The following is a 13,263-nucleotide window of genomic DNA, read 5'->3' as shown; positions in this document are numbered from 1 at the left end:
CCAACCCGCAAATATGGACTCTTCAATTAATGAGGATCAACTATACTTCTGCTTTTTTTTTTTTTCTTTTTAAATGTCTAAACTGCCTGTGAAGACACAGGAATTAACACCAGGCAAAAGGAGCACCTCATTTCTCCACAGAAATACAGAATATAGTACCTCTACTCTAGGCATGAAACTAAAATTGGTAAGGTTTTTCCTCTCAATGCAGAAACGAACACCTGATCAGTCTGTCCACAGAGATTATGCAGGCTCCCCCTTGCCACCAGCTTAAGTGTTCAGGCAAGACAAATTAACCACTCTTAGCTTAAACAAAACACAAACCAGGAGGGCAATCCTGTTCTATCACAAAATGTATCTCACAATCAAATTTAGTTATTAACCACTATTTAAGATTCTCCCATTGTGACTGCCAAGAAAATAAAGAACACGTGATGTTTTCCCAGAATGGGCTAGCTGAGCTGAAGACCCGTTCTTCCTGTCTCCCACTTCTGCACCACCCACACACATAAGTCATTCAAGGCCTGCCCACCTTGGAATGCTTAGGTAAGCCTTGGATTAGAAGGATGAACATGAATTTAACATCATTACTATTAAGAGGTACAGTTCCCAAAAGTGTTCTAAATATACACTACAAGTCTATAGTGTCCTCTTATTTCACTTTTTTCCTATCTAATATTTCTAAGTATCACATGAAGTCCTAAACCCAGGAATAAATTTCTGATTTACTAACATTTCCAGCAGTATTTAGTGGTGAGTCACAATAAAACAGCCGGGAGGGAGGGAGGAATAATTCTGGTTAAAACCCTAGTTCTTAAGCTCTGATTCTCGAATGTGGCCATACACTGGGATCATTGTGTCCTATTCCCATGAGATTCTGATTTCATGAGTCTAGGGACAGCATTGGCACTAGAGTTTTATAAATTCCTACAAGTAATGCTAATTGTCAAGCAGTAAAGCTTGACAATCAGTATGTTAGAAAACTTGGCTTAACATTCTACTAGTCGAGGAATTCTCTTCCAAGCTAACTTACCCCGTAGATGAGGATAATACACTAACACTGTAAGAAAAACATTTATATTTCAGCAGTTAATAACTACATGAGCAATAATCATGAAAATACTCTAGGCATTAGAATGGCTGATAGAGTGATATATTTACAGTTTAATAAAAGCCAAATGACCTATAAAATCCTGAGACCTGCTGGATGTATGCAATTTCATCTGTCCTTGAATGTATATCATCAAGGCCCCAAAACAACACTAACAAGTACCTTTTTAAGTGTCATCTAACAAGAAATTTTTATTATCAAATTTATCATTTATATATCAAACAAATGAACAATCAGAACTCCAGCACCATAGGAAACCTAAAATAAATGTGGGTACACATACATACATATTTTAACCTGAGGAGCATCTTATCAATGTGTGCACAAAAGCATTGAGAACAGGAAATTAAACAAGTAACACATAGAAAACTAAGCTAATACAAACACACTCTCAGATGTAGAATACAAATTCAAAGTGACTCAAGGAACTTTAGATAAAATCTTATTCATCATTACATCCCCAACTCCAAATATATTCCTTGCCAAAAGCAAATAGCAAGGGTTGATAAATGGGTGTTGTCATCTGATTTCCACTCCCCCTTCTAATCCATCTGAAAAGCATTTACTATGTGTTTGCCAGGCATTACGCTTTGGGCCACTGTGCTACCCTCTAACATTATGAAAACACACAAGGTGGTGTCCCTGCTTTCAAGTCGTTTACTCCAGCCCAGCAGACACATCTACCTCCCTCAATGAAACATCTTTACAAAACAAAACCAACGACAATTAAAAAAGTAAAAAATGTAGACTTCAGGATCCTGGACACATTTTGCTTCTCTTCGTCAAAACTCTATTACAACAAACTGCCCTTCAACAGGGAGAGAGTGATATAGAAGTTAAGGGGTGAAATTGGTTTCCCTCCCATGGTCACACATTATCCTGTGCTTTTTGAGTCAAACAAGTGACAGCTTACCAATTGAAACTGAGTCTCCATGGGGCAGGACAGGACCCCAACCTGGCCCAAGGACCCAGATTTCCCACAGCAGGAGGATTTTGACCCAACCGCTAAAGTTTCCCCATGTCCAAAATACAGAAGAGCCCAGAATGACAAGCATTTTCCTTCTCATTCCACCTTTTCCTTTTCAGACCCAGAAGCTGAATGCCACCATCTATAATTCACAGAGCTCCTGGAACTCCTGCGAAAGTCCCAGGCAATCGCACTTCCTGTGAGGGAGGTAAACAAAAGCTACCTGCATGAATCATTGATTCCTATATGAGGTTGACTGTGTAATCTACCTTTGATTTTTTTCTTTTTAACACTGCATGTGCTCTATTTCTGTTAATAATAGAACAGGACTAATGTCAAAGTTGTCTAGAAGATAAATAATATAATTGATATCAAAGGCCACAGCAGACGAGATCTAAATGTCTCCTTCTATGTCCAAATGCTCATCACAGCTGAAACTCTTGGAGAAGACCATAAAACCTAAAAAGCAAGGTGTGTATATTTTGTGAAAACAGTGATATGTTAATCCAATCCAATTCAACAATTGTACATAGAATGAATAAGCCATCATTCCAAGCACAAGAACAAGACATTGTTCTTGCTCTCAGGATGCTTAAAATTCAGGCATTTTTCCCACTGGCTCTGAAATGTTCTACATTATCAATGGAACAAAGGGCTGTAATAGCAGCAGCTCGCCTTTGATATCCCATCTAATGCCAGGCAGCTAATTATACCAAGGAGTTTCCACCAGCCCCCAAAGTCCCAACACTCTAAAATTCTGTCTTCTGATTAGGATTCCAACCGGATCAGTGATAGTCACTGTGAATACAAGTGCCAGTTCCTCTCCTGGGTCTGAGAGCTACCACCGTGTATTAAGACCCACTTTCTCTCTCAAGAAGCTCCAAGTCATTTAGATATCCCCAATCTCTTATAAAAGATATGAAATTGATATAGTAAGATAAAGTATCTAAGCGAAGAGAAACTGGGGGGAAATGTTACTTACCTTTAATTTCTCCAGCCCGTGCTTTTTTATAGAGACCTTTGACGTCCCTCTGTTCACAAACATGCAGAGGAGCATCAACAAATACTTCAAAGAAAGGTAAACTCGCACCCTCGTGGATCTGCCTCGCATTGTTGCGATCCTTAGAAAAAAAGATGGGTACAGAACAATAAAAAGTGTGTATACAAATCAAAAGTACTATATGAATATCAAAGATGAGTAAAAAAATAAATACATTAGATAAAATCCATAACAATTTTTAAAAGCATACAATTCTTAAAATGAGATGTTGGGGGAATTCAAGGAGGGAAAAGTAACAGATGCCCCATAAAAACTTCCATTTGATTGTATGAGGAACCTGAGCCAGAGCACAGCTTGAATACAGGATCATCAGGCCTCTCCCTAATGTCCAACCTCAGCCTACACGAGGGCCATTCAGAAGTCTGAGGCTAGTTTATTCACTTGCCAGATGCAAACCCCTCATCTATAGATGTTTGGGCGTATGCTCTTACCACCTCCCTGGCAGGAACACCTCTCCACACACCCACTCTTCTGGCTAACGCAAGGTGCTCCCTCACAGCATATCCCCAAGGTGGCATCCTCCAGGAGGCCTCCCGGGCATGCCCAAACTGAGGGTCCTTGCTCTCTCCAGCTTCCCAGATGTACCCACCATGTACCTCTGTCATAGATCTTATTCCCATATATTAAAATCATTTCACTAGCTTTATAGCCATAGTGTCTGGCAGAGTGATTACTAAGTTGTGATCTTACTGCTCCAGCTATCCTTTCAAAGAAGGTGCTCGAGTTTCCATCAGCAGCCCTCCTCTCATTCTGTACGCTCTTCTGTATACTCAACTTTATTTAGGTTTCAACTAAGGAAGTGAATGATAATTAAACCTGCATCTCAATTCTACTTTCCTGGGCTCCAGAACCAATGTTCCCATGATCATCTCCATTAGCACTTTAAATCTAACCCACCTGAAGTGAATACTCAACCTCTCCCTTTCTATCCTGTATTTTCTAACTTAATAATTCCATCTTTAATCAGAAAGCAAAAGCCTTCACTCCTTAGCTGCTCTCCCTGCAAAAAAAAAAAAAAAAAAAAAAAAGAAGAAGCAATAATTAACCAGACACCAAGTCTGCTATTGCTAATGGCTCACCAGCCCTTCAATATGTCCATTCCCAAATGCCTCCTAACCAGTCTTCCACCTCCAGGACATTCTCATCCAGGTTCAAAGGTTCCTCACTAAGGTGCAAACTCAATGACAACATTCCCCAACATTCTTGAACTGTTAACTACCCCAAGGGTCTGCAAATTGCTCTAGCTTCATCTCCCCTCACATTCACCCTGCACAGCAGCTTTACCAACCTAGAGTCCTCCAAAGGCCAAATGCCCTCACATTTCCATGCCTTTGTAACCCCTGTGTCTGAAACAGCCTGCACCCTCCAGTCTAACTGGTTTACTCTGATTCATCCTTTGTGACTCACTTGCGGCGCCTCATCTGTGAATCTTCCACAGAACTTCTTATATATTAGGTCTAGTAATAATTAATGTCGTTTTCTAATACTTTTTAAATCGAATTTATTTAAACAATACAATAAAACTTAATCAACAATATAGTTGCCGTTGTTTTCTACTACTTGTGCCCAACGCTCAGGAAGCATTTGAATCCCTCTGGTGTAAAATTCTTGTGATTTTGATGCAAAAAATTCGGTCAATGCATTTTTGAGGCATTCTTCATTATTAAATTTTTTTTCCAAGAAGAAAGTTTTGCAAAGAACGAAACAAATGGTAATTGGAAGGGGCAATATCAGGAGAATGGAGAATATGCAAGTTGAGGGAGAACTTCCCATTCCAACTGGCGCAGTTTTTCAGCAGTGATTCTTGCAGTATGCGGTCGTGCATTATCGTGGTGAAGAATTACGCCCTTCCGATTAATCAGCGCGGGTTCTTTTTCTCTTAAAGCTTGGGCTAACCTTTCCAGTTGGGCACTATAGACTGCACTTGTAATGGTTTGGTTAGATGGTAAAAGTTCATAATGAAGAATTCCTTTAAAATTCCACCAAACACACAACATCACTTTTTTCGCATGCAAGTCAGGTTTTGGCGTGGGCTGCGGAGCCTCATTTTTGTCCAACCATTGAGGCCACCTTTTCAAATTAACATACAGCACCCATTCTTCATCTCCGGTAACAATTTGCTCTAAAAACGGCAAACGGTTTTGACAAGAGAGGAGCGAACTGCAAATTGTGACTCTTTGATTACGGTTGTTGTCGGTCAACTCATGAGGAACCCATTTTCCAAACTTTTGGACTTTGCCAAGTGCACGCAATTGATTGGAAATTGTTTTTTGTGAACAATTTAAAGTTGTCGCAAGCTCTTGTTGGGTAATTTGAGGATTTTGCACCAAAAGAGCTTGAAGAGCTTCTTGATCAAAATTGGACACAAGGCCTCGACCACTCTTAGCATCTAACAAAAAATTTCCCTCGCGAAATTTCTCAAACCAACGCTGGCATTTTCTGGCGCTAACTGCATCATGACCAAGAGCACTACAGATGTTTTTTGCAGCCTCACTTGTTTTTCTTCCTAATTGGAACTCATAAAGCATGCAGTGCCGAATATGCTCTTCATCCGCCATCTTCTTAGCCCTAGTTTTGCAACAAAAACCAAACCAAACAAACTTTTTCAAGCAAAACTTGTTAATTGCACTTCACACGTTCTGTAGATACCACGTATTTGAAGGTTATGTCAATACAAGTCAACGCCAAGCAAGATTTTAAACGAATGTTTAAAAACGACATTAATTATTACTAGACCCATTCACCTCTTCACTTGCCTCAAGACATTATGACTGTTCACATCTGTATGTTCCTCCCAGATTACCTAGCATACCAACTCCTTGACAGGAATGATTAGGTTTATTTTAGAACGAAGACGCTCAAGTTCAGTGGTGACATGGAAAAATGCACATGTCCTATATTACATTATTCTATCCCAATGGTAACACAGATTCTCATTTGTCCTAAGCACCATCCAAACCTCATTCTTAATGCTTCAAGAGATGAGAGCAACAAAATTTTTGCTGAGAGCTTTGAATGCAATCTTCAGAGCAACCTTATGAGGCAAGCATTATCAGAGCTTAGGAAGGTTAAGTAAACTGGCCAGGGTCATAACTGCAATAGAAAGAGCTGACATCTCAGCCCACTGTGTCTGTTTCCAAAGCCCTTGCCGTTAATCACTAAACGAACTTGCCTCTTCTTTGACATCTGGGCTTCCTAAGGAGCTATCACCTAACAAACATTAAATATCTACTGTGTTCCAAGAACATCGCGTGGCATCAATATTGCAAAGATAAATAAGATGTAGTCCCAGCCCCAAGAGGCAGCAAAGAACTGCAGAGAAGAGCATGGGCTCCAGGGGCACTGTGTGGATGCAAACACCTGCTGTGGTTGGTAATTTACACCTGTTTCCTCACCTCTACCTTCCCTACTGGGTGACAAGTACTAAATGAGCACTATAAAACAGTTACTAGTACAAAGCAACAGTTCAATGAATGTTAGGTCTATTATCACTAATATTTTTGCTACCACTACCTCTGCTGCTGCTGCTGACATAATCACCACCAACCAAGGAACTGGTATTTATAACTAACAATGTGTTAAAGTACAATAATGAGGACACTACAGAGAGGCACCCAACAAAGCCTGAGGTTCTTAAGAAAAGGAAGGTATTCATGGAGGAGGAGATATCTGAATCTCAAAGCATGAACAGGACTGGGTGATGCTGAGAAGAGGGGGATAGCAGGAAGGAGAAGAGTGCCTCTCAGATGGGAGAAACAAAAATCTTGCAGTGAGAAAAAGAGATTTTCAGAGAAATACAAAATAGTCATCCAATGTTGCTATGGTCTCTGACGTAAGAAGAATATGATGAAAGACGGATCTTAATAATTTTGAGCCGGGACCGGTTTGGCTCAATGGATAGAGCGTCGGCTTGGGGACTGAAGGGTCCCAGGTTCGATTCCGGTCAAGGGCATGTGCCTTGGTTGCGGGCATATCCCCAGTAGGAGGTGTGCAAGAGGCAGCTGATCGATGACTCTCTCTCATCGATGTTTCTAACTCTATCTCTCTCCCTTCCTCTCTGTCAATCAATAAATCAATAAAATATATTAAAAAAAAAAAAAAAAGAATTTTGAGCAAAGAAGCTAACACGGTAGAACACATGCTAAGAAACAAGATTTCTCCTGGTATTTGATACCCGCTGAGTATTTTCTATAGGCATACTGAATTAAAAAGTCAGCTTGGCTTAAAGACAATGACTTTGGTTACACTTTTTGGGGGAAAGAGTTTATAGCAGGTTTTATAAAAAATGAGTTTACTCAGAAAAGTCATGGCACAAAAATGTGGTAGGTTAATTCTTTTTAATTTGGATTTAGCCTCAAAGCAAATGTTAATGCTGAAACTATTTGCCATGTTCCCAATACATGTATTTAGCCCAAAGTCACATACCTGAGTATAAGGCGATATGAAACTTGTGATGCATACTAAGCCAGCATCTGCAAACAACTTAGCCACTTCTGCAATGCGTCGCACGTTCTCTTCTCTGTCTTCAGGACTAAAGCCAAGATTTTTATTGAGGCCTTGACGAATGTTGTCACCATCCAAAGTATAGCATGGAATACCATGGCAAACTAAGTACTCCTCCAAAGCCATGCTCACGGTGGTCTTCCCTGCTCCAGATAAGCCTAAAATTACACAGTACACAGAGATGTCATTCATCAAATCAGAAGGATGAGTTAGTAATAAAGAATTTTAATACAGACTTAATTACATTCATTATTCACAGCAGTCTCTCAGTAACAACCTTACAAATATTTCTCTATAAGATTTACCTCTAAGCTAGAAAAATATCTGTAGTTTAAATATAATAATCACTTATGTTTTTAATAACTCCTCTATCTATGCCCAAAGGTGTCCTAGAAATCACTGATGAACTTCAAAGAGCTTAACCAATTTTAATATTAGACAAGGTTGGATAGGTATTCCCTTTGTCTTCTTGTTACCACTATTCTAAAGCTGCCCACATTACTTCAGTATGCCCAAATTACTTCTGACAGGAGAAGAAAAAGAAAAGACAAAAGTAAGTGAAATATTATTGTTACCTCTATATCCCAAGATCATCACCTCTGATAGATAAAAGTATCTGGGAATCCAATTTATAACATAATTAACCTTGAAAGAATATCCTCATTTCAACCCACTTGCCTCTACCAATGATGTTACTTCACTAACCAACAAGAAGGAACGAATGAAAGAGCACATTTATGCACTCATACTTGCCACCTTGGGGAATGTGTAATTGTAGAATTCATAACTAAAGTAGCTATGAAGCAAGAGACAGAATATTGAAGACTAATGTACTGACATTCTGGAAAGAAGTCGTGGTAGTATGGAAGACTAACTGAAAAAAAAGAAAGAAAAAAGATATGTTGAGAGGATTAATTCAAAACTAATTGTTTTAAACATTAAAAACTTATATGAAGAGCCACATCAAAATTACAATTAAAATACAGAACAACCAGCATCCAGAACTGCCAGAAAGCTGGCTGAATGGAAGTCCTACAACTAGAGAAGTAAAGAAGAAAAGCACACTGAGACTGCTGGAGGTGTGGAGGCCCATAATGGGTCAGTCCAGCACCCACTTGGGTCACTTTTAATCAGGAGGGAGATCATCTATGCAGAGGCCACCCAAAGAAGCAAGGAGTCCCAGCCCCACGCCAGATCCCCAGGCCAGGGTTCCAGAGCTGGGAAAATAAGTCTCTAAGGGCAGTAAGAATTACAAGCTGTAAAAACCAGTGCAGACTGGGGCTCAGTGACACAGAGGCTGCTGGAGTTACAGTTGTTCCTCTTAAAAGGCCAGCACCACAAACTGAACTTATAAGGTCCTACTTCCTCTGAGCTCCAGCACTAAGGCGAGGCTCTGGGGACCATAGATACATGCGAGGAGGAACTGGATTGTCTGGCATCAGGGCAGGAACTCAGGGTGGCTTTCTCCCAGATGGAGGTGCTTGCAGGGATGATAATTCCTATGCTGGGACCTCCCTGGTGCAGGGCTGAGTGGCAGCCATTTCTGTTTGCTCCACCCTGGTGATTCCCTAAGACCCTGCCTCATCCAATTTACAATGCCACCCAAGCTGTGTGCGTGGCTTTTGCATATGAATGGCCTGTCCTTGCTCGGGCTAAAATCTCTCAAACAAGCTATAGCTGGGTCAGGGAGCCCCAAACCTATCAATAAAAGGCCCAAGACTGGCACCAGCACCAGTCTGCCATGCTCTCAAACCTAATACAAAAGAGGAGGAATCTGCAGATCTCTCTGTAGCTCCAACCTGGTAGCACCAGGCAGTAGCTGACTTTGCACCTCCCTGGAGATCCAAGAGCCAGGGTACCCAATGGTCAATGTCAGGCCATATCAGATTACAACTCTTCACATCCATAAGGCACCGACTCAGTGAGCACCATAGCCCCACTGAAGCAAGTCCTGCTCATAGGGGTGTCTTCTGCACAGCAGCTCTCTCACTGTAGGTGCAGCTGGTCCTCACAGCCACTTGGCCTGGAGGTTAATTCCTCCCTGTAAAACCAACAGCAATCAAGTCTCAACTACAACAAGACTGTGCTCACAGGCCACAAAGAGGTGCACCTAGAGCTCCCAGCTGAGCCACTAGGCCCTTTGGAACACCTACTATACAAGGCCACTCTACCAGCTGAAGGAGATATAGTAGCTCTACCCAATGCATAGAAACAAACAGAGGAAGCAGCCAAAATGCAGAGAAAAAGAAACATGTCACAAATGAAAGAAATGGAAGAAAGCAAACTACTGAATATAGAATTCAAAACCATGATTATAAGGTTCCTCAAGAATCTTCTAGAAACCACCCCCCACCCCCCAAAAAAATAGAAAAGGACCAATCAGAATTAACAATACACTGACTGAAATAAAGAATAATATATAGGGATTCAAGAGTAGAATAGAGGATTTGGAGAATCAAATCAATGATTTGAAATATGAGAAAGCAAAAAACACCCAACCAGAAGAGCAAAAAGAAAAAAGAATCCAAAAACATGAAGATAGTGTAAGGAGTCGCTGGGACAACTTTAAGCATACCAACATTCACATTATGGGGGTGCCTGAAGAAAAAGGGAGAGCAAGATATTGAAAATCTACTTGAAAAAATAATGACAGAAAACTTCCCCTCTCTGGTGAAAGAAATAGACTTACAAGTCCAGGAAGCACTGAGAGTCCCAAACAAGAGGAACCCAAAGAGGACCATACCAAGACACATCATAATGAAAATGCCACGGGCTAAAGACAAAGAGAGAATCTTAAAAGCAGCAAAAGGGAAAACAGTTAGTTACCTACAAGGGAATGGCCATTCGACTGCCAGCTGATTTATCAACAGAAATTATGCAGATCAAAAGGGGGTGCCAAGAAATATTCAAAGTGATGAATAGCAAGGACCTAAAACCAGTATTACTCTACCCAGCAAAGCTATCATTTAGAATTGAAGATCAGATAAAGAGCTTCACAGAGAAGAAAAAGCTAAAGGAGTTCATCACTACCAAACCAGTATTATATGAAATATTGAAGGTATTATTTAAGAAGAGGAAGAAGAAAAAGATTTTTTTTTTAAAATGAACAAAATGACAGCAAATGCATACCTATCAACAACTAAATCTAAAAATCAAAATAAACAAATAAGAAATCTAATGAACAAAATAAACTGATGAATAAAATAGATTCAGAGGCAATGAAAATGGAACAGACTGACGATTCTCAGAGGGAAGGGATATGGGGAAGGTGGGAAGAAATTAAAGATATTATATGAATATATCCATTACCTATGGACACAGACAATAGGGTGTTAAAGGCCTGGGCTAGGGCAGGAACCAGGTGGAGGAGGGCAATGGGGGAAAAAAGAGGAACATCTGTAATAATCTCAACAATAAAAACTCATATGAGTATAGCATAACGTTATATTTTCCAAAGATGGCCACAACAGCTATTTCCCATCCTGAAAGGTTTTCTACAATGTGACATTGACACTCTCACATCACTGCCCTTGAATCTAGGCCGGCCATAGGGCTCACTTGTGGCCAAAAGAATGTAGTGAAACAATGACATATCATCTCACACCTGTCAGAATGTTTATTTTAACTAAATGAACTTTAAACTAAACAAACAAAACAGACTCATAGGTATAAAGAACTGATAGTTGCCAGAGGGTTGGGTGGTAGAGGTGTGGGGAAAAAAAGGCAAAGGGGATTAGGAGGTACAAACTTATAATTATAACACAAATAAGTCAAGGAGCTACAAAATACAACACAGAAAACACAATAAATAATATTATAATAACTTTATACAGTCATCACAGTTACTAGACTTCTCATGGTGATCACTTCATAAGGTATATAAATGTCAAATCACTGTTGTATACCTGCAATTAATATAATATTGTAGCCAAAACCCATTTGGCTCAATGGATAGTGTGTCAGCCTGTGGACTGAAAGGTCCCAGGTTCGATTCCAGTCAAGGGCATGTACCTTGGTTGCGGGCACATCCCCAGTAGGAGGTGTGCAGGAGGCAGCTGGTTGATGTTTCTCTCTCATCGATGTTTCTGACTCTCTATTTCTCTCCTTTCCTCTCTGTAAAAAAATCAATAAAATCTATTAAAAAAAAAAATATATATATATATACATATATATTTATATATATTGATATATATTGATATATATATATTGTATATCAACTAAAATTAAGAAGAGCTTTACATCCCAGAATTTAAAAAAAAAGAATGTACTGATGTACTGAAAATGACAGTGTGTGACTGCCAAGACTGGACTAAAAAAGGCGATGCAGCTTCTCTTTGAACACTTAATTTGAGAAAAACCAGCTGTTCAGTACTCTGGGATCACAAGCAGGTGATTAGCTAAAATCCCAGCTGACAAGCATTGTCAGTTGAATCATCTCACACACACAGCCCAGTTGAGCCCTAAGAAGACTGCAGCCCACACCAGTGTGACCTCAACCAAGCAAGACCTACCTGCTCTCCTGAGCCCTTCTGAATTCCTTACCCACAAAAGGGTGAGCAAATTAAAATTGTTTTTTACACCGCTGGGTTTTGAATATATTGTGAGACAGCAATAATACTGAAACAAAGAGATTAACGTTTTTGTTGTTTTGCACTACCAGCTGAGCGACAAATTTCAAAAATAAAAAACTGAAACATGAAAATCTAAACTTGTTATAACATAAAGACAACCTAAATTATAAGGAAAGCCTATTCACATGTGTATTATATTTATATATTTTACAAATTTTAGAGGCCCAGTGCACAAAATTCATGCACATGGAAGAGGGGTGTCCCTCAGGCCAGCCTGCACCCTCTCCAATCTAGGAGCCTCGAGGGATGTCAGACTGCCTGTTTAGGCCAGATCCTGTTAGTCTCACAATCCAGGACTGCTGGCTCCCAACTGCTCGCCTGCCTGCCTATCTGATTGCCCCTAACCACTTCTGCCTGCCAGCCTGATCACCCCCTAACCACTCCCCTACCAGTCTGATTGCCCCTAATTACCCTCCCCTGCTGGCCTGGTCACCCCTAACTGCCCTCCCCTGAAGGCCTGGTCACCCCTAATTGCCCTCCACTACAGACATGATCACCCCTAACTGCCCTCCCCTGCAGGCCTGATCCCCCCAAATACTCTCCCCTGAAGGCATGGGTCTCCCACAACTGCCCTTCCCTGCAGGCCTAGAAACCCCCAACTTCCCTCCTCTGCTGGCCTGGTCACCCCTAATTGCCTTTCCCTGAAGGCTTGATCGCCCCCAACTGCCCTCCCCTCCTGGTCTGATCACTTACAACTGCCCTCCCTTGCAGGCCTTGTCCCTCCCAATTGCCCTCCACTGCTGGCCATCTTGTGGCAGCCATCTTGTGTCCACATGGGGGCAACCATCTTTTACCACATGGGGCAGCCATCTTGTGTGTTGGAGTGATGGTCAATTTGCATATTACTCTTTTATTAGATAGGATTTAATTTGAAACAAAATAAGAATTGACACTACTGAATACTGAATTACTGACACAGGATTCATTGAGATGATTAGAGTGAACGTAGAAAAAATGATGTGAAGTTATTAAAGCAGTTACAGAAGAACAA

General features: G+C 40.6%; 1 protein-coding gene across 6 annotated transcripts in view; it reads right to left on the bottom strand.

Moving 5' to 3' along the window:
- The window catches only part of PAPSS1 (3'-phosphoadenosine 5'-phosphosulfate synthase 1), a 115,378-nt gene that overhangs the window by 88,075 nt on the left and 14,040 nt on the right, over nt 1-13,263 (bottom strand). For all 6 annotated transcript variants that reach the window (XM_036409640.2, XM_036409631.2, XM_036409656.2 and 3 more), the window contains exons 3-4: nt 7,564-7,799; nt 3,061-3,199 (exon numbers count right to left, since the gene is read on the bottom strand). In XM_036409640.2, the coding sequence (XP_036265533.1) occupies nt 3,061-3,199; nt 7,564-7,799 (375 nt within the window). The remainder of the gene's footprint in view (nt 1-3,060; nt 3,200-7,563; nt 7,800-13,263) is intronic.

The sequence above is a fragment of the Pipistrellus kuhlii genome, unplaced genomic scaffold (genome assembly GCF_014108245.1).
Source record: "Pipistrellus kuhlii isolate mPipKuh1 unplaced genomic scaffold, mPipKuh1.p scaffold_m20_p_1, whole genome shotgun sequence".
NCBI classification, from domain to species: Eukaryota; Metazoa; Chordata; class Mammalia; order Chiroptera; family Vespertilionidae; genus Pipistrellus; species Pipistrellus kuhlii.
The sequence above is the reverse complement of the archived record's forward strand: the minus strand, read 5'-3'. Positions and strand labels throughout refer to the sequence as shown.